We start from the raw sequence: 23,090 nt of genomic DNA on the forward strand, positions 1-23,090 counted from the left end.
TGTGTTGACCCAAACACTTACTGAATGTGCATCCATATAATACCAGATCACTGAGTTGAGAATCCAGATTGAATGGATGATCATTGATGATAGTGAGCTTAAGATCTGACACCTCTTTGCACATTTTCACTAATAAATAACCTGCAAAATGTTCAAATGGGTCAGTAAAGTGGTGGGCTACACCTAAATGGTTTGCCTTTGGATAGATGAAGTCCTTCATCATGGATGAACGCTCACTTGAAGCAGAGTCTGGTCTCTCCTTTTTGTAGTACTCTTTTGCATCATTTGGTTGGCTGAGTGCTTTTATGCCTCTGGTGATGATGTCACTGATGGCATTATGTTTTTGGGTTGTCTGTCCGTCTGTCGGTATGTACGTACGTACATACATCCATGCGCATTTTCTCTGTTTTCTCTGCAACCACTTATCTGATTGACACAAAATTTTGAATTTGATGCCACATCATGTAGAATATATTTTTAATGTACTTATGATGACATAGGTCACGTGGGGTGGCAGCCATGTTGGAAAAACGGTAAAACTTTGGACCTCTGTATCGCCTAAACTAAACCGCACCATGGAAAAAATTGAAACTTGGCACCTGGCAACCACTCTGCATGGGTAATAAGTGTGATCTGACTATGACGTCATCGGTGAAGTGGTCAAAATTTGACACGGTGAATCGTGGACACTGTGAATGGATTCCACAGCTGGCACAAGCAGCAGTGACCAAGGCACAGACCAAGCGAAATAAGGATGACATCAAACCATTGTAGGTGTCACAATCTGACATTCCTAAAGTGACTGTGCAAGAGCTCGAGCAAGCTCAGAAGGAAGATGTCTCACTTCAAAGGTTATGGAAGGAGGTGCAGGATAACAGAGATCATCAGATGCGAGACAAGAGCAAGTACAAGTTCGAAGTCGACAAAGGTTTCTTACACCGAATCTACACAACTGACACAACCGAAGTGAAGCAAATCATTGTTCCAACCAAGTATCGGGAAGCTGTGATGAAATTGGCACACAAGTCGATTGTTGGAGGTCATATTGGAGTGAAGAAGACAACTGACGGAATAACGAGCAACTTCCATTGGTCAGGGATAACTAGTGATGTCAGAAAATTCTGCAAGTCCTGCGATGTCTGTCAGAGGACCATCCTGAAAGGGAGGGTTTCCAAGATACCATTGGGAACCATGCCATCGATAGAAGAGTCCTTTCACAGAGTGGCCATCGACCTGATTTGACAGTTGTCCTCAGTGTCTGATAAGGGTAACCAGTACATCTTGACCGTTGTAGACTATGCCACTAGGTACCCTGAATAAATTGTGCTCCCCAAGATTGAAACGGAGAGGGCCGCAGAAGCATTGTTGGAAGTCTCCTCTTGAGTTGAACCCATAAGAGGTGCTGAGCGACCGAGGTGCTCAGTTTACATCGGACTTGATGAATGAAGTACGTCGACTCATTGTGAGGAAAGCAACTCTTCACGACACCAAAAAACCCCAAATGCAATGGACTTTTGTGAACGGGTCAACGGAGTTCTGAAGAGCATGCTGAGGAAGATGTGTCAAGAGTGAACATGGGATTAGGACAGGTACCTGCAGGTGGTGCTATTTACTTACATAGAGGTTCCTCAAGCAAGTACTGGGTTCTCACCATTTGAGCTACCCTACGGACGAACTGTAAGAGGGCCCATGCAGTTGTTGAAGGAACTCTGGACTGGAGAGAACACGTCAGAGGTTCATAATGCCAACCAAAATGTTTCTAACTTGCGTTATCGACTGGAGGACACTTGCCAACTGGCGCGAGAGGGTCTACATGCAGCTCAAAGCAGTCAGAAAAATTTCTATGATAAGAAAACAAGACAGAAAATTCAAGGGTGGAGACAGAGTTTTATTGCTACTACCAATAGAGCACAACAAGTTGATGTCCAATGGCAAGGACCATATGAAGTCCAGGAAATAGTCAACCAGATGGACAACATCTGTGTCAAAGGCAAGACCAAAATTTACCATGCCAACCTTCTGAAGTTGTATCATGAGAGAGCTGACAATGCAGCTGATATCATGTTACAGCCGGATGTGGCCGGTATTGCGGTCATCGACCCAGAGCCGGAGGGTGATGAAGAATGTGTCTTGGCGAGTGAACACTTGCTGGAATTGAGACTCCGGGCTGACGGAGAGACACATGAGGATGTCAACATCAGCAAGGATCTGTCAGCCAGGCAGAGGGAGGAAATCCAGGAATTACTCCAGGAGCTTGCGGATATCTTCACTGGAATCCCGGGTACTATCAACCTGGAGGAGCATAAGATTGAGACAACCACAAATTAGCCAGTAGGAGTCAAGCAGTGCCCAATGCTGTATGCTATACAAGCTGTGATCAAGGAGGAAGTGGAAGCAATGTTGGAAGCAGACATCATCAAACCATCAAAAGCAGCCTACAACTCGCCAGTGGTGATTGTGAGGAAAATGGATGGGTCCAACCATTTCTGCATTGACCTTCAAAGATTGAACGTGGTCACAAAGTTTGACACTGAACCCATGGAGAACCCTGAAGCTATCATGGCAAAGCTGGAGCGAGATTCGTATTTTACCAAGATCGACCTGAGCAAGGGTTACTGGCACATTCCTATGGAGGAAGTCTCAAAGGAAAAGACAGCATTTGTAACCTCAGATGGCAACTACCAATTTAAGAAGATGCCATTTGGCTTGGTAAACTGAGCAGCAACCTGAAATCGAATGATGAGGAAGATGCTGCACAATTTACGCAACATCGATCACTACTTGGATGACATCCTGATGCACACAGTCAGATGGGAAGACCATGTCAAAACATTGTGGCAACTCTTTGTGTGGATCAGGGAAGATGGTTTGACTCTTCGGCCGTCCAAATTCCACACTGGATTTGTCATGCTGGAGTTTGTGGGACACCGAGTGGGAAAGGGTCAGGCACAGATGGAGGAGGAGAAACTTACCTGAGTCAGAAACGCACCAGTACCGATGATCAAAAGGCATGTTAGATTGTTGCTGGGCTTGGCAGGGTACTATAGGAGGTTCATACTGAACTACGCAGATGAGGTTGCACCCCTCACTAACCTCACCAAAAAGGGTGAGCCCAATGACATTCCATGGGAGGCACCCCAACAGAGGGCATTTGAAAGGATCAAGAACCTTCTTTGCAAGGCCCTTGTACTACGGATGCCTGACTTTGCCAGACCATTCATCGTGCAAGGTGGATGCATCTGATGTCAGAATCGGAGCAGTGTTGTTACGGGAGTGCGAGGACAGAATTTTTCCTGTAATGTATGCCAGCAAGAAACTTCTGCCCCAGGAAGGGAACTACTTCGTGATAGAACGTGAATGTCTCACGATCGTGTTTGCTGTTAAGAAATTCCAGAACGACATCTACGGATGAGAGTTCATCATACAGACTGATTATCAGCCCCTGTCGTACATACAGAAGTGTAAGATTGACAGTCCGAGGATCACACGGTGGGTGTTGTTCAGACAGAACTATCGGTTCCGTATTCAAGCCATAAAGGGATCCAAAAATGCAGGAGCTGATTGTATGAGTCGATTGTGATTGTTTTTTTTTGTTTGTTTTGTACCCTCTAAATTTAACTCGCTGTTGGAAAAAAAAATAGATTTGCAATAATATATTTCTAAAGGTGGGGCGTATTTGTCAGTTAAAAGGTCGATGTGGTAGTAAATTAAAATACTCATAAATGCATATAAATAATGATTAAAATTGAGGGTTACATGCTATGTTACATGTTATAAGTTTGACGGTTACATGTTATATGTTTCGTGTAGCACGGATCGGCAAATTGTAATATAAACTGCTTGATGTAACGAGCTAATTTTGACTTTAGATGGCAGTATTGCATTGTACTGTGAACTGCCTGGTGAGATTCGTGAAGGTGCTGGAACATTCTCAGAGGAAACTTCCAGAATGCACTATAATCGCATTTGCTGGAAGGCATGGGATTGTTCTGTGTTACTATATAAACCCGCGAGAGCGACGTGTCGAAAGGGGTGATATGTGACGAGCTGTGTGTTTCCATTGACCCCGTGCTGATTTAACTCTGAGTAAACGAAGTGTTAATGTCCAAAACTGTTAACGCGTGGAGCCGATGGTAATCAGGTTGATTAAAACTCATTAATATTGTGGATTGGGAAATAATTCCTTTGAGCTCTTTAATCTGAACGGGCCATTGTACAAGAGGACACTGCGACGGGAATCGAAGAATCGAGAGATCAGAAGGATGAGGTGAAGCCGTGTGAGTTGTGCCAGCAGAACTGGGACACTGGGCGGCGGAAATAACTTAACGCGGGAATCGGAGTTGGACATTGCATGTAATGGTGAACTTCCTCATTTGACTTTGTATCTGTTTGTTTGAAATACAAGTTTCAAAAACGTTACGCTGTTGATGTGGTCATTGTAATGCCACTCAGAAGTCACAGGCACCAACTGACAAAGATCCTATTTGAGTGGGAGCCGACCTGTACGTTCGTCCAGACACGAGAAGCTCAAAGCTTGGTTGTAGTCATTAGACGACGCACTGGATCCAGCTCCACAGACAACATAAGCACACCAAAGGGAAGAAAATCCTGAAGGTGCGAGTGTATCGTATTGTATCCATCACCCCCGACAGTAATACCCACTCCTTCTGGGAGTGAAATAGGATGTCGGTGAATCACTTGCACTGTGCCATGTCTTATAATTTCACCACCCTCAATACCACCTCCCTCCAGCAAGGTCAGTGGTTAAACCACTTGTAATATGGCACATGTATAGGTGGAAATTGCAAGTTGTTTCTCCCATCCTCATGGGAGGTGGATGGAGGGGGGAGGGGGGATTTATTTTGTGCACATGACGTGACCCTTTGTACGAAGACTGAGCAATTATGCAACATTTGAAGGAGATTGGTTAAGCAGTTTTCAATTTTATAAATTTCAGACATATGTACTCATACACATACAGAGAACTGAGAAATTTTCGTATGATGACACACCAAACATACTATTTCTACAAAACACAACAAACAATTTGGAGAAATTCAAAAGTAGTAAAACCCATTGAAAAGTAGTCATCAAACATATTTTCTATGAACACAAGAAGAAAATACTGAAAGATACTAATCAGAGTAATTGATAGAATTTGCCATAAACAAAATATTTCAAATGAATGGTTGCTGTTACACAAATAGTTCATCATCTCTAAATCACAAGTATGGCATGGTCCATCAGAGAGATGGAAGTGGTGTTTGCAGGTTGCTTCATTGAGATTAGGGATGTCGTCTGACGATATTTAAGTTTTTAAGAAAAACCCCACACAATGAGAAAAAAATTTGGAAAACGGTCATACAAAGTGAAATGGATGCTTTTTCTTTGTTTCTGGATAAGGTGAGGATCTTACCTACACAGGCCTGCCTGACAATCAGGAACTTCACGGCCACACTCTTCATCCCTGAACCCATTTGGCTCATCCTTCTGCTCCATGACATGGCATCGACCTGAAGCACATAATCCCTGAAATGAGTTTTTCTTAAGTTGATTATCCAAAAACAAACAAGAAAACAAACGACATGAATGAGATGCCGCCCCATATCATCTTCACCTACTTCCAAAGCCAAACATTTTAATTAATAAATTAAGTAATAATTTTGTTTAAAAAAAAACAATAATTATGTGACCTAAAATTTGTTGAAATCTTCTTATTTATTCCATTGCAGTGTGCACACCTGGGCTGGCAGGAGGTAGCACACTTTTCTCTGAGCTACCGAGCCTGGGTTTGAATCTTGGTCCAGGCATAAAATGTCATATTGATATTTTTCAGGCAGGGTGAGGCATCAATGTATGTATTGTTCCTCAGATGGAGGTTAATCTGGGTGTCCCATCTACTAGCATTAGTTGGTGGATGTTAAAGATCCCATTGTGTCCTTCGTGAAGAGTAGGAAAGTTATGGCTGGCACCCGAGCCAAATTCCAAATTCCTGTCCTAACTGCAGGGGATGTTGCATCAATGGCACAGCCATGCCCCTGGCAAATTATGCCACCAACAGTCATGTGCAAGATCCAAAAAAAGAACCAGAAAGGCACTCGGTATAGATCATAGTCTCGCCTCGCGTGCTTCTTCTGAACAAAAATACCATTGTGAACTGAACACATGACAATTACGGCCCACTGCGATTATGGCTTCTGTAACCATATCATCCATGCACCCACCCGATTTCGTCACATACATTGCCATTATCCATAGCTTTATTGATTATTGATTGATTATTAGGATATTTCGCAATCACTTTGTGCACATTAAGGCTAAATTGCATCAATGAAGATGAATATGAAAAAAAAATTTCAACCTATATTCCCCATGACGAGTCAATCATATGTAAAAATTTGGCATCCATCTGTTCAGCAGTTTTGGAGAAGATTTTAACATTTATATTTTCAATCCAATATAGTCACCACACCACGTGAGGGATGTCATTATAAGTTTAATTCTTCACTCGTATTGGGTCGTAGATCAAATACATGAAGTTTCTGATTTTTCAGATAAGGATTTCAATTCAATCAATTATGGCTGGAATGTCACTTCACCAATGACATCATTCATATATATATATATATATATATATATATATATATATATATATATATATATATATATATATATATATATATATATATATATATATATATATATATATATATATATATATATAGATTCCCCAAGGGGAGTTTATGACATATGCCATGTTTCAATTTTTTTGCTAAGCGGTTTTGGAGATGTCCCATTTTTTCCCTTTAATCCAATATGGCTGCCTCACCATAAGACCTATGACATCACAGTTATCAATAAAATATTCTCCATGGGGAAGCATTCCTATGTTTAAGGTTCACATCAATTCGACAAGCGGTTGCAAAGGAGATTTTTTTAAAAAGCAATATATAAGTATATTTTGAAGCGATGGGCAGAGAAATGGCGGCGGTACGAGAGGAGGTAAGGGAGTGGAGGATCAGTGTCCAGGAAGAGATGAGGGAGAGTGAGGCCAGGCTGATGGGACAGATTGGGAACATAAAGAAGGACAGAGAGACTGACGATAGGACAGAATGAGTTGAAGGAACAAATGGAGAAGAACACAGGGGTGATAAAGGAATTAAGAGCCGCCCAGAAGGAATCGAAAAGAGAGATGACGGCAATTAAAAAAGAATGTAAAATGGTACACGAAGAACTAACAAAGAGAGTAGAGGAGGTGATAGACGATGGGAACAAAGGAACGGGAAATGGAAACACAAATAGAAACAACGAAGGTGACGTTAGAGGGGGAAATACAAGAGGTGCATCGGGAATTAACGATGATTAAAGAGGAGGTGGATGAGGTAAAATCGAGTTTATTGAAATTAAAGCAAAACAGGTAGAAACAGGTGGTAGAGTAAAGGAGATTATTGAATACATGGAAATGCTATATTTACAGCCTGACAGAGTGCTCGAAGAGCGGGAGGAGGTGAGTATAATGAAGGTGAGTCATGGTGAGACCGGGCACGTACATGATGCGATTGGGTGTGTGTCGAGCTTGGGGGGGGGGGGAGAAAGGACCCGGGGTTTCTTGGAGTGCCCAATGTGCTGGAGTATGTGTGGAGTGCATGTAACATAACATGGATGAGTGCACACGAAAGAGTGGTACATGGATCGACCCGGACGGGATTCCTGGTTATAGTGTAGGCATATTTGCAATTTCATGTATTTTTTTGTTAAAAGCAAAAACTCACTTGATTTTGTAAGAAGGTATCATAAGCTTAAAAAAAATTAGAGTGGCATTTTTTCTGAACATTCTCAGGGCATGAAATCCAAGATGGCGTCCAAAATGGCCACCAAACACTAATAATGCGATATCTTCACGAATACATGTGATACAATTACAAATGAAGTGTCTAAATATATGTTTTCTGAGACCAGGAATCTAATGGAATCATAAAATTTATGTTATATGTTTGATCTACATGCCAAATTCCAAAATGGCCACCGCACACCCGCAATGTCCATCCATCCATTAGGACCATACTCTGCAGAGCGTTGGTGCCGCCGAAGCAGTCTCCTTGGCTATTGGGAACAATCCTGGACGGGTCGCCACTCCGACACAGTATACCAGCATGCTGGCAATCATTTTGCCGACCTCGGAAGGATGACAGGTAGAGTCAACCCCACCTGGTGTTAATTCAACATCTGAGTGGGATTTGAACTCAGGACCCTAGGATCCCAAGCCCACTACCCTAACCATTAAGACCCGCAATGTAAGCTATACCTTTTCCCTTTGCATGCATTACCAAGCCAACAGGATTTTGTAATTACAAACCAAGTATCTACCTATTTAAAGACATGTATTTTTCACAAAGAATACATAATTAACAAACCAACAAACAGATCTAAATAAAATTAAATACTTGAATTACTGTTCAATACAGTGTTCAATCTCTTAAATCGTTTAAACAGGAAGATGCAAAAAGTCATACTGATTAAATGCCTGGCTTTCATTTAGTAGTTTTAACAATGGATATCAAGTGAATTATTATTTTGTGAATGTCATAGAAAGTAACACCTCAATCTTCACAGTCTTCATTTATCCCTGGTTGGACAGTTTTGTTGTTGCAGCTGAAAACTCAGCATCCACAAACTTCCATACATGGGATATTGTTCTTGTAACAGCTGCACCTTCCTTCGCATCCACGTTTGCACCCGCACTTTATGAGGTGCCATACTACTTCAGGAGCTGGTGGATTCAAACAGCGAACTAGAGAGAAGTGACTTGAACCTGCATCAAATGTCCAACCAAATGCAGTTGGTGCTGGGAGGCACGGGTGAGTTTCACAAGCTTTTCTCCAAATCATGGATATGTAATGTGCCCGACGAATGTGTAAGTCCAGTGAGCCAGAAGTTGGTGGGAGGTTTTCTCCTTCGGCTGCACGATTTGAGTAGAGGAACCAACGGAGCCCATTCACTTTTGTGTAGATTTTGGATCGATTCAAAATACAGACAAAGCATTCCAACTGAGAGCATACATCAGCGGGGAGATCAACGTCATTCCCGAGCATTGCTAGTGCATCCAGGATCTCATCATCACAAGACATAAATGCCTTGAAGCACGAGTCTTTGGTTCTGCCAGCAAATCTACCAGACATATTGGAACCTGTCAGAGCATGAAAACCTAACAGTGCAGAAGCACTTTGGTTCATAGATTCGGCCCTGCTGATTGTTTTAACCTGATGTAAACCTTGGATAGCATGCTTGCAGAAGAGTTGAAGCAAAGCAGGTGGTTCATAATTATCAAATGTTCCTTCGAATTTCCATGGGGTTGCGCTTGCAATGTCTCTTCTCAGTATTTTAGCTGCTTTCAGAAGGACTTTCACATCTTCTCTTAGGTCTTTTGTATCGGTGGCCAACGCACCATCTAACAGGGTTTCCTTGGCTTTTGTAGAAAGTACTTGCTCAGGTTTGGTTTTGTCTGGAGGCCTGGTGAAGTGCACATCAGCGATGTTGTCCAAAATCAGTTGCTTTAAGTATGGTTTGTATCGTGGATTGTCAGGTAAAGGGAACCCATTGGCTTCAAGCAAACCAACATATTGTGACGTCCACGGGACTTGAACAGTCCCGCCAACGTAGAATGAGCCGAAACGATGGAGGCGGTTTATTTTTATAACCCAAAGATGGCGGTTCTAATCGCTCTACCGCAAATGGGAGGAGGAAGGTGGCACGAGTCGCTTTTCACTGAGTTGATAATGTTTATTTCTCTAACCAGAAATAACAAGACTCGGCAAGAAGAGGGATCCGGGGCGATTCGACGGGATGGTGATGTGGGTTCGGGCATGGGGAAAACACAGACAATTCCAATGAATATACAAATCTCAAACCCTCTAAGGCGCCAGGTACACACAGGACACACACACACACACACACACACACACACACACACACACACACACACACACACACACACACACACACACACACACACACACACACACACACACACACACACACACACACACACACACACACACACAAAACGTAGCTGGTCCTGGTGGTCAGGCTGGCCCGTGGTGCAAACGCAACAGTCCCTGGATTGGCGTCGGACGAGCTGGCGTTGCGCTCGTCAGGGGGCAGGAGACACCGTGGTGCTGTCGACCTCCTGGTCCTGGCCCAAGTCCGCTCACAGCCGCCAGGGAACCAGTTCTGGTGCCAAGATGCGAGCAGGAGAGGGAGGCAGGTCCGCCCGCCGTTCGACCCCGTACTCCGAGCCAGCAGAACCCCAGAGCCAACCGAGGTGAGGCACGAGGCTCAGCAAGGCTACAAGACACGATCAAAACAGGGCCGAATCAGCGCAACAACACAGCACGCTCCCAGCACAACAGCCTCCACCAGAACAGTTTTTCTGTCCCGATCTTCTTCCTCTTCCTTTTCGACCCCGAACAGAACCTTTTTATCCTCCCGTCCTCGTCACTTCCAATCGAGCCGTTTTATTGGCCCTGCGCCGTCGCCTTCCGCCAATCGTGATCACGGGGCGGAGCCATCCGCAGCACTGTCCTGTGACGTCACGGCAAGCCTCCAGGGACTACTAAAAGGGGTTTACGCAGACACACTTACCCTATCCTGTGTCCCTATCTAATTACGTGACAATTATCATTTCCCCCTTGAAGAAATGGACATTTACTAGACAACTTATCACCACTGAATTGCTATTTATTACATCGAGATCCTGGTACACTCGAACAGCATGGCATACCTAATTAAACATCCTAATTACCCTTTGAATGCATAACCCCCCTCAAACGTAACAATATGATTGTTCAATGTCGTTCATATTCAAAACTGAACTGTTAGATGTGTCATTCATTTCAGTTTCCACCATGTCGAGCATCTCCAGGTCAGACACTAACTGTGCAAAATGAACATGCTGTTTTGGAGGTCTGTTAGCTTTTTCTATGTCTCGTTTTGCATGGCCAAAGCACAGAAGGTGATACTTCATGTCCTCAGCAACTGCTGTAAGAAGATCAGGTGAGCCGACAACATTGCTCAGTCTGACTTTCAAAAGTTTTCTGTCTGTTTGTTGACCAATGGCTTTGAGCTGAGCTCCCATGTTTTCAGTTGAGACGTCATGCAATTTATCGGCTTTGTCTTCCTGACAAATGACACATCTCCTTGTCGAAAGCCTGACTTGTCGAAAGCCTGGTAGATCGCTGTGATGTGGAACCACTTGTAGATGCAGCACCAGATTTTGGCGGTCGTCTTATTGTCTTCTGTTTTACATCACTGACGCTGCCTGTCGCTTGTCCTTTCTCTTATCTGGTCTTGGCTCGTTCAGTGCATGTTTTATTTGTGAGATCCTTATAACATGTCTTGTGGTATGAAACACCATTCTGTAACAGTTCATGGGCAGACAAACCTTTTATGCGATTCTTTAATGCAGAGAATTCTGTTTCCCCATATGAACATCGAACAGCAGTTGTTGTAATTACTTTCTCGACTGAAAGCAAAGAAGGACGAAGCACATAGTTTGTATAATCTGTTTGCTTGCTGCTCAACTGACAAATAAAGCATCGTTCAAAATCCACAGTTTTTGAATTATTGTTGGATGAAGACTCTGCCATTTTGGTTAATCCAAGGTCTCTAAGCTATGTTATCATACCATAAAATGGACAAGTGGAACCTTAACATAAAGCGAACAAACTGCTGCCGATGACGATTCAAACGTCAATTTTCCGGCCGCCATGTTGAAATAAAAAGGCAGCCTCTGTCTCAAATTGTGCAAAATAAAAAGATTAGTAGTCAAGTGAAAGTTATTGTTATTATAGTCACCTCTATATACAAGTTCCAAGCCAAACTCATTCACAGTGATTTCGGCATGATCTAACGATTAATTAAGCCCCACCACATCCAAGCTTTTCCTGGAAAATCCTCTATGCATTATCCTATTATACAGCGAGACAGTTTTCCCGGAATATTTTGCGGTGATAGCAAAACAAAATGGTTCGGGTCTTGTTGTTGAGAGTGGTTCCAAGTAGTTCATGCTGAAAAAAATATTTAAACCACATTAAGTTAATTTTAGTGTCAAATTTAAGGCGTTTTGCTACGGTGGCGGCCATCTTGGATTTCAGGCCGTTAGAATGCTCAGAAAAAATGCCACCCTAATTTTTTTAATGTTTATAGTATCATCTAACAAAATCAAGTGAGTTTTTGCTTTTAACAAAAAAAATACACGAATCCTTTTTTTCATGACAAATATGCCTACACTATTAGTGTAGCGGACCAGAGGGCGAGCCTCCTGAGCGGGACAGAGTTATATTTGAAATGGCGCCTGCTCCACGGGACTTTGCATATGAGGTACGGGAGTGTATGCGGTCCATGCTTTGCAAACCGCCCAAGCACGGACGGTGGTGCGATGTGTTAATGGTTTCAGGGGAGCCGGCATTGAAACGATCTGCGCCGGGTAGAATATCAGAGGGCGGACGGCGAAAATGGAAGCAAATCGGGGGATTGAACGAATTCGGAAAATTTTTTTCCCAGCGTGAGTCCGTGTACAGGGCCCGACGTGCTGCACGACGCGAGTCGTCCTCGCGAAGCGCACGGCACGAATTGAACCGCCGATGCCACCACCAGGCTCGCGGGCATAGCGAAGCTGGCGTGGCAGGCCGTGTGCGAGTGACGTCAGCGGGAATCTCGCGGCATGAATGGCAGCTGTGTGAAACACGGCGGTGCACATGGGAAATTGCCCAAAAGCCAGTGCAAATATTTAATGCAATTAACGGGGCGACGTTACGCCCTCATGTATTGGCCAAACCGAAGGGGCGAGTGCGCTGCCGACCACCGCCCTGGAGGTGCAAGGGATGCCGAGCCTTGCCATAAGTATGCGAAGCCCGGCCAGGATGTAGCGAAAATCCTCACCCCAGGGGGCAAAGGAGCATTAGTTAGGGGAAGGGTTTAGCATTCGATAAACCGGCCTCATGGGGGCATGAGTCGTCCTCCATGGGGCCCGGTAACATGAGTTAGGGGAAATTTAGGTTAGAATTTAGAAATGGATTAAAGGCATGGAATGTGTAGTGGGGACGTAGCTTAGTGATGGAGTTAAATGGAACGTGCATTAGAATAAGGGATGACGAGGGTGCACGAGTTAGTTAGGGGAAATTAGTTAAGTGATGATGTGTCGGTGAGTGGACATGTGTTTGGGTGTGATAGATGAATTATGAGTGTGAGGGCAGGGAAATGGCCAGTATGAGTGTGAGTAACGGAATGCATGGTATGAAGGACTGAATGAGGGAAACCCAAGGAAACCTGGGGGTTAGTTTAAAGTTAGCTAGAGGGATTAGGTAAATTTACACATGGATGTTGTTATGCGGTTGGTGCTGATAGTGGAAAGTTAAAAAAAAAATTTGTGTGTTGGGTGCAGGAGATAATGGACCGGCTGGGGGTGTGGCTTGTGAGTGTGGTGTTCTGAAGAAGCAGGCACCCGGGGTGCTGGGGGGCTCGTCGTCCAGGTGAGGCTGTAGGTTGGTCCAGAGGGCCACTAGTGTATTCATGGACGCAGGTACCCGAGGAGAGGGGCCTGGTGTGCCAGTGTTGTGTTCAGTGGGCCGGGGTTCCCAAGCAGCGGGACCCGGGGTGCCAAAATGCCAAGTGGGCATCAAGGGGGGAGTGCCAGTGAGGACATCCCCCATTTTAAGGTGAGGAGTAGTCAAGCTCGGAAGCAGCTCCAGCGTCCCGGGGTGCTAATGGTGAGTATGCAGGTGGGCAGACCTGCAAAATGGAGCCACACTATCCAGCAACAAAATTGTGTGATAGCACAGAAAGAAAATTTGGTGGGCAAGGCCCAAAATTGTAAGAGCACCAACACGTAGGCGATGGGAATTTGGGTTTTTAGAACCCCATAGTTTAATAAAGGCCTCTTGCCAGGGTCTAAACCCGTGACAGACAATCTCGGTGCGCCCCAGACGTCGACTGCCGTTCAAGTGAGTGGGTGAGTGGGTGCACTGCAAAGCTGAGTGCTGGCGACGGACAAGACACGCACGCACACACATTCCAGGACGTTTTCACTTCACGGCCGACTTCTCTCTGGTGAGCGAGACGATTCTTCTCCCCCCCCTCCCCCGAATGATCCGCTGGGTACCCTTGTCTGTGTTTAGTTGTAAGTCAAACCCCCCCCCCCCCGATAAGCATCTGCTCTCTCTCTTTCCTGTCATTTCGATTGATTTTGCCTGATTAATTATTCATTTTGATTGCTTTGGAATTTATTCACTTATTTACCTCAAGAAAAGAAAAGTTCTTTTTATTTATTTATTTTATTATTAATAAATCATTTATCGACTTCCAACCTGTCCGTGTTTGTCCTTTCCTTCCATTGGTCTAGCATTGTCCGAACCGAGATAGACTGGGAGGTAATTACCACAGATTTGACCAAAAATAGTCGGCATGCACCAGCGGTTAAAACACTCGGCCACCCTAATTAAGATCGAATCAAGATAAGATTAGTGCTTTGCCGAGGGCGCGCTCCCTGTTCAGGTAACCACGTGACTTCTAGTTAAACGGCATAATTAGAGGGTGAACACTGGAACTCGTGGTTAACTGGGTGGCGTTCGTGGTTCTAATACAACCCACCGTACCACAACGTTAATTGTGAGCAGTGGCCCCAGGTCCGGCTCTTCCGAGGACAAACGGGGATTAAACCCCCTGAGTAACAAACTGGTGTCTCGTTATTCATGGCCGCAACAATATATACATATATACTTGAACGTGGACACACACAGCCAGGCAAATGGGTGGTACAATCGTCTCGCAGCCCCTTCGAGGTGACACAGAAAAGAAGTGGACACACCAGTCTCAGAATAACCTAGGAAGAGGCACTTCCCTGAGTTTTGATTTGAAGATGGCGTCACCATCACGAGACGAGGGAAGTGATATGAGTACAAAACCAATATTGTGTCCATTTATTGATAATCCTCCAGTATTCACCACAATGAGAGATTAAAAAACAAAAGTTAAAGTACCTGTATGATGAGCTCCTCTTGGTGGCTGGGTGTTGAAGGGAACATCTTCATCCTGTTGAAATTTGTTTATTTGTTAGACATTTATAAATAAATTATTGTGTGGACAGCCCCCACCCCAGGGTGCTTTCTCCTATTTCAGCAGGAACAGATTTTGCGAAACCCAGTGCTTCACGGATCACCAGTACAAGGCCAATTTGCATGAACCAAGACCAAAGCAGTTGACATGGTTCATTTTCCATGCGTATTCTAATTACCCGCCTGTTATGAAACAGCATTATTACCCAATTTATTCCTCCATGGGATATTAATCAAACTGAAATGTCGGCGCAGCAATAACCTTTTCATATAAAAATAGCAAATACAACCCGTCTCTTCACTGTTAATATGCGACATCGCATATTACCACCACAATATTAATTGGGGGGGGGGGAGAAAAAAAAGAGGGAGAGGAGGGACGGGAAGGATAGAGGAGTGGGAGGAGGGATGGAAGGGAGGCAGAGAGGACAAAGGTGAGGTGGAGAGGAAGAGAGGGCGAGAGGGCGAGAGGGCGAGAGGGCGAGAGGGCGAGAGGGCGAGAGGGCGAGAGGGCGAGAGGGCGAGAGGGCGAGAGGGCGAGAGGGCGAGAGGGCGAGAGGGCGAGAGGGCGAGAGGGCGAGAGGGCGAGAGGGCGAGAGGGCGAGAGGGCGAGAGAGAGAGAGAGAGAGAGAGAGAGAGAGAGAGAGAGAGAGAGAGAGAGAGAGAGATAAATGTATGTATGTATACATGTGTGTGTGTGTATGTATATATATATATATATATATATATATATATATATATATATATATATATATATATATATATATATATATATATATATATATATATATATATATATATATATATATATATATATATTGTTACGAATCTGGAAACCATGTGCACTCAACATTCAGGTCCCAAAGTTAGTTATGCCGGTAAGTACGTGTGAGACAGGTCCCTTCCTTTTGTCGAGTGGGAAAATCGAATATGTGCGTTGTGATGTTTTTTTTGTAGTTTGGTTATTACATCTCACCACCTGCCCATCACCACCGTTGGCTGCTCGTACCTTGACTTGCCGAGAGGGGGGGGGGGGCTCGCAGTCCCAGTTCTCGGCTTCCACGAATGTTCCACACACAATCGTGGCTTCACCACCATCCACCTTCCTCAAACACGCGTGGAGGAGAGGGGCGGCTTTCTCCATGCATGGCCGAAACCCCACCCAGGAAGGCTGTGCCAATCGGATCCTGGCCAATTCGAGGCGAACAGCGAGGTGTGCTGACCAAGGCCCCACCCCACTGAGGGAGGTCTATAAATTCCAGAGCACTCTCTGAGGCATTGTTGGTGGGTTGCGTGAGAGTTCTAAGAGGTTCTGAAGGGTTTTTGCTGTTACGAAGGGGTGGTTACGAGGGGCGATTACGAAGAGTTGTCACAGGAGGTCAACGTTGCTGTTACGAAGGGGTTTTTGCTGTCATGAAGGCTGAGCAGAGGGCCATCGAGGCGGCGAACGTGCACCTGCTGGCCCTCTACAAGGAAGGACAGAGTGACCCTGACCCCCCTCCGTGGACCCCGATTATTTGCCACCCGAACTCCACCACGGGCCGCGAGTCCCCCACGTGCAACTGGGGATCGGACAAACGACCTTTGTCAGGTGCCGCATCGTGGAGTACGCCCTCCCTCCGACGGTCAGGTCCTCACCGAACTCTGACCCCTAGCTGGTCTCTCTCTCTCTCTCTCTCTCATCGGCTGGAGGGTCCAATAAAGAACTCCGGGGTTTCTTTTCTTTTGTGTGTGTGTGTGTGTGTGTGTGTCTGCATGTGGGCCCGTCTTTAAGTAGAACTGAATAAGTGTTTTTGCCCATTGTAAATACTTGAATTGAATATTCGCTTTAAATCTCGCTTCTCTTGTCTTTTATTTACTGTTAATAAATTTATTAGAAATGTTCCCAGTCCGTTTCTCTCCCTTCTTGTATTGGTCCAGCATCGTTCGTATCTGAGTTTAGACGGGGTTTCATCCCCGGTAATCGGTACATCGTAGCCGGAACGTCCTGGGCAGGCCCGCTCGACTGCATCCGAGCAGGAGTTGGTCGGTGGAAGATGATACTCTGCCGTAGCTGGTTGAGTGATCTGGTTTGGCCAGATGTTCCGAGGGCGTGAATCCCCGGTAGCCAAGACTGCGTGGTGATTTAGGTATATTGGATCTAGACAATTAACTCTATGCCACGCGGTCGAGATATTGGCGTTTCATGGTCGCTTAATCGACTCGCCGGCTCGCGGAGTTGTCCGAGCGACAGCCTATAAATTCCGAGGAGTCTGGTGGGAGACGGCGTAAACTTCCCCACCTAGCGGTCGTTCTCACCACCGACCCCCGGCCCACAACAATATGTATATATGTATATGTATATATATATATATATATATATATATATATATATATATAAATGTATATATATATATGAGAGAGAGGGAGAGGGGTGAGAGAGGAGAGGTGGGAGAGGGGAGAGGTGGGAGAGGGGAGAGGTGGGAGAGGGGAGAGTGTGGAGGGGGAGAGGAGAGGGGGAGGGATTCCAGCAGATATGACACTCAGTTTAACGTCCATCTGAGAGATGGCACACACACTGACGAATAACCCTGCCTCTGAAACACCAGTATAACAGTTTATATCTGGCTCGGGATTCACACCCAGGTAAAACAGCTTAGAGCGAGCAGCGTACTTCTGGGCTATCCTGCCATGATGTGCCGATTCATTGCTTCATAAAAACTGAATTGATCCGAGCAACAGTTCCACCTACTAAAAAAAAAAGAAAGAAAGAAAAGCTTTCATTTGTCCAATTTACACACTCTTTGACCACCAGATAGTTGTATGGTGGAGGGGGGGGTGGGAGGAGGATAGTGTGAGGGATGGCAGCACGAGGGGAAGGGGAGGCAGCGTGAGAAAAAAGGAAAGCAGCGTGAGGGGAAAGGAAGGCAGCACGAGGGGAAGGGAAGGCAGTACGAGAAGGAAAGGCAGTACAAGGGGAAGGGAAGGGAGGGCAGGGGAGGGAAAGGCAGCATGAGGGGAGGGAGGGGAAGGCAGTGCGAGGGGAGGGGGAGGCAGTGGACATTACCGGGGTGATAAAACACACTCAAACAGGAACGTTTTCATTTTAACTGCCGTTAAATGTAAAACCAGATGGGAGCATTTAAAAATTAAAACCCATGCTGTCTACCTTGCAAAGGCCTGCCTGCATGCACGCCCCAACCCGTACGCGTTCCACCAACTAGCTCACATGCAGGCACGCACAAACACTACCACGTCCGACCTCAGTGTGTGCTGTCTACGTACCTGTTCAGTTCAGTACAGTTTTATCATCACTTTGCAGCTCCCGTTGAATTGTATGACAATTTACAAATGTATTACACATTCAACAATTCATATCAATGTAAAACATCTGATTAAACAATCACCAAAAAAACCCCCAAAAAGAACATAAAAATTGTCCACACAAAAAGGTCTATTATTATAAACCAAAGCAAAGGAAGGTGAATACAATTTCAATAAAAACTCACACTTTCGTGCGCGTTAACTCAAAATCATTAGTTCAAATCTTATCCAAGGAATAATATCAAATTAATACAAGATACAAGAAGAAAGCAAGTTAAAATTCATCGATAAATAGTATACAAAAGTCATGTAGGTGAAAAGTATCGACAAAAAACTAATTCCACTGGGCCACCCAATATTAAACCTATTTCACCGAATCGATCCTATTACCCCCTTCTTCATTAAGACACTTTACAAGAAATGGGATCGTGCTATTTTGAAATCTTCCTGTTCAACACTGGTCGATTTTGTACTTGTGAGTACTACGAATTTGCATTGTATGAGTGGCATCGTTTTTCAGGAACCAGTTACTGTACCCATGAAATCACACGCAAGAGGATACAAACTTGGAACATGGGTTTATTCTTCTTTTCTCAAGTGGTTCAATCCCAGTCGCTATCAGGGCATCCGAATAGGACTCAAACTGGTTACTGACAACAATCCTCACTGCTCTTTTTTGGATTTTCTCCAAGTCTTAAGTTTGCCCTTTTGTTCATCCAGGATGCCATACCAGTGCAGCATATTCGAGTGATGACCGGACGTATGACTTGTAGATGTTGACAAGATCGAGTGGTGGGATCTAGAACCTTTTCAGTCAACCCAGAAAACACACTCTCTTCTTGCTCTTGGTCATCATTTCCTTTACTTGCTTGTCCCGTTTTAGGTCATCTTGGATCCATACTCCTAGAAGTTTAGTTTGCTCAACAACATCAAGGGTATTAGTTCCAAGGTTGAAGGCAGGTGGTTCCGGCAGTGCAGGTTTGAAGCAAATTTGCAACTGTTTGCATTTAGCTGCATTTAGGTGAAGATGGCTCTCATTAGCCCATTCACTGAGTTCGGTAACGACGTTTTGTATTGTAGAGGGGGCTCTCGAAGATCTCACCTCTCTGATACTCAGATTGTTCACATACTTCCATTGCTGCAACTCTGATGAATCCATTGCATCAATGATCATGACAAGGGATGCCAGAGGACCAATCTTTGTTCCCTGTGGTACTCCACAGCTCATTGACTTCCAGTTAGATTAGATAGAGTGCCTTGGTTATTTCACACTCTGTCGCCGTTTTGTTGAAAAAAGATCCGCTATTCATGGGATAATCTCTCTTCTGACTCCTCACTTGATGAGTTTTGTGATGACAATGGTATGAACGATGGAATCAAAAGCTTTGGAGAAGGCTGTAACAATGACATTCCCAATGGTGTCAGTTTTATCAGAGCCCTTTAAGACTCCTTCTGATGTCTATCAATATTGGGTGTCATATTTTCCTGCATCCATATGGCAACAAATCCCTCACAAACCTTCGCACACTGGGAAGTTGGGGATACTGATCTCAATTTTTTTGAGAACAGCCGGCTTTTCCTTCGGTACAGGAACCACATCAGCGTCTTCCCAGATTTGTGGAAGTTTACCCTCTCTCATTGATGAATTGAATATATCAGTGATGGGAATACTGAGTTCACATGCAAAATCCTTTAAAAGACTGTTTGGAATGTCATCAGAGCCAATGGCTTTCCTTGCATTAATCTTGTTCAATTCACGGTACATCGCCCACACTTCAACTTGAGATGGTTTTTCAGCAGGTAGTTAATGAACAAGTAGGCGGGGTCGGCTTTGTGATATTGAAGAAAATTAGTGGTTGATTTGCATTCGCTATTTGTTCATCAGTACCTTCAGGAATTGTTGGCACAGTGATGGGAGAAGGTATCCGCAGCCTGTGGGCAAGTATCTGGATGCAACGATGCCACCTCAAAGGATCAGATGTCCTGAGATCACCCAGTGAGTTCTCATAGAAGTTCGCCTGAGCCTGAGCAATCTTCTTTGCAGCCAAGTTCTTATAGTATCACCATTAGGTCATTGAGCCACTTGCACATGCTTCCTGGTGATGCTTGATGTTAGCTTCAACTCTTGCCGTCATCCAGGATTTATCGGCTAGATGCAATTTGGCCGATTTTTGTGGAAAATATTTATCAACAGCCTCTTGAAGTGATTTGAAAAAAGGAATCAGACTTCAACTGGGTATCTGGTGCTGCGAGAACCTCATCCCATTCTTGTCTTTTTCCCCGCTATACCAAGTTGTCTGATCAATTGCTTCATTTCCCAATTGGTATCAGTCGTTGGATCATTCGATACTCGCAGCTGGTTTCCTCGAGTATGACAATCTTTTTGCACAATTATTGCATTTTCAGCCACTGCTGACGAGTAAAACATTGCAGAAAGTATTAGTGTATTTATATTAATGTTTTGTCATGAAAGCAGATCGCACAAAACGTGAAAAAGCGAACTGTGTATGTAATTGCCGAACAAAAAGGTCCCATGTGGACTATATCATCACGGATTGTAAAAGCAGGTTAGAGAGCACGGCGTTGTACCCAATGAAGTTATACTTTCTGCACATTCTTTAGTCTTTTCTTCACCAAATATCATCATCCGAACAGTCGAAAAAAAATTAAGCTTAACGCTTTGCTTAAATAAATACACTTGGTTATAAAAATTGCTAATTTGTTAAAATTTTCAGATTTCACTCCAGATTTAGACACTTATTTAGTCCGTGAGAGCAGATTATGCTTCAAAAGCAAGGCATGTTTGAATAGGCCGAACAAAATGGTGATTTTAGACTCCAGCAGCGAGCTGACAGAGGACTGACCAAGGATGATGCCTTGATAAAAGATAATTCAATAAGGCCGTTAATTATATATCTTCAAAAGGGTGTTTTAATTACCCCAAACACCCAATTTTCACTCATGCACTTCCTTGGAGTTCACTTAGTATACAAGCAGTTTCAGGCTGCTAGGTTTCATGGTTTTGGAGTTATGGAGGACACACACACACACACACACACACACACACACACACACACACACACACACACACACACACACACACACACACACACACACACACACACACACACACACACACACACACACACACACACACACACACACACACACACACACACACACCCTTCATGAAATCAATAATTTAATTGGCAGATGTGGTGGATGGAATGCAATCGCAGACACAAAAACACAATTATTAAACATGATTCTTAACACAAGACAAAGGAAGCTGGTCAAACACTTAGAAAATGTCATTCAATCCTGAAACATTTGACACTCTCACGATCTCTCTCCAAAATGACCATCCGGCAAACCCTTCAATCTACTTTCTTTCCATTTCTCTTGAAGAAGTCAATTCATTCAAACTCCTGGGTCTCAATCTCAGCCATGATCTTTCTTGGGTAAACAACATTTCGAAGTTGGCCGCCAAAGCCAGCCACTGATTGGGCATCCTCCGTCATACAAAGTCCTTTCTTTGAGCACCTGAACTCCTATCCACTGACAACAAGAACTCCTTTCCACTTACCCCAATCATTCTTCCTTCCAAATTTTCAGTTTTCCCTCCTTGGAGTTTCCTTCTGTATCCATCTTGTTCACCCCATGCATCCTCTCTCCTGCACCCCCCCCTTCCTCCCGACACCTATTGTTTGTCTGCCTCCCTCTGTGTTGACCTTCAGCTCTGCTGTTGGTGTTTCCCCTTTCTGTCTGCTCTTGCTTTTGTCCTGTTGCATCCTGAGCCATTCAGTATACTCACTCTTCCACAAGCCTCAACTATTTATATGAAACAAAAACAAACAACCAAAAAAAACTTGGCATTTTTCTTGCCCTAGGAACAGTGGACAAATCACTGACATAGATGTCCCACCAATGATGGTCTGGGAACAGTCCAAGGTCTGTCTCGCATCTATTTATGGACAGCTGGGGGTGTGAGCCTTCTTCCTTTTGTTGGTGGGAGGAAATATCTTGTAACACCTCCTCTCCTCCACCCCGATCATTCCTAACACTCATCCAAGCCTCACATAGTTTGACACAAGCAGACACATGGACAAAAGAAATCCTTAAACACTCAACATCGAAACAGACGAGGCCCATCTCTCTCTTGCCAGCCGTATGCCAAACACTTAAACCTATCATATACTTAACACAGGGTTAAAAAGTCTTAGGAACCAACACGATCTGTCTGGTGTATACAGTCTGAAACCAACTATAGAACTCCTTCCCAAGAAAGTAACAATATGTTCATACAGAATATGTATTTGAATTATTATATGAATCATGGCTTGGTGGTACGCAATCTAAATATCGCAAATATAGTGGTCACAATGGGTTGGGGAATGTGTTATGGTTTGGTTGGTTGATTGAGCATCTCCATCTCCTCCGAAATGTCACAAATATAACACAAGAGCCTCTCCAAAACAAATCATACTGCCTGGCTTCTCGTGCTGACCCTGTTTTGACTAAAGGTAGAGGGTGTAGGTGAGTTCCCGGTGCATTAAAATAAAGGTGCTCTAGGTGGGTGGAGCTTGTTAGCTTTGAATGGCTATCTGCCTGAGAGAGGGACAACTGATCTCAAACCCGGGTAGGTGGTACTCATAAGCCTTGATCGGCAATCTGCCT

General features: G+C 44.4%; 1 protein-coding gene across 3 annotated transcripts in view; it reads right to left on the bottom strand.

Annotated features, from left to right (window-relative positions):
* RNF31 (ring finger protein 31) overlaps positions 1-23,090 on the bottom strand; it is a 155,504-nt gene that overhangs the window by 40,501 nt on the left and 91,913 nt on the right. For 2 of the 3 annotated variants that reach the window (XM_085893481.1, XM_085893482.1), the window contains exons 10-11: positions 15,036-15,087; positions 5,417-5,513 (exon numbers count right to left, since the gene is read on the bottom strand). In XM_085893481.1, the coding sequence (XP_085749607.1) occupies positions 5,417-5,513; positions 15,036-15,087 (149 nt within the window). The remainder of the gene's footprint in view (positions 1-5,416; positions 5,514-15,035; positions 15,088-23,090) is intronic. The other variant, XR_015061278.1, reaches the window with a different exon arrangement.

Source organism: Eptatretus burgeri, chromosome 8 (genome assembly GCF_056783735.1).
Source record: "Eptatretus burgeri isolate ZD-2024b chromosome 8, Ebu_testis_v1, whole genome shotgun sequence".
NCBI classification, from domain to species: domain Eukaryota; kingdom Metazoa; phylum Chordata; class Myxini; order Myxiniformes; family Myxinidae; genus Eptatretus; species Eptatretus burgeri.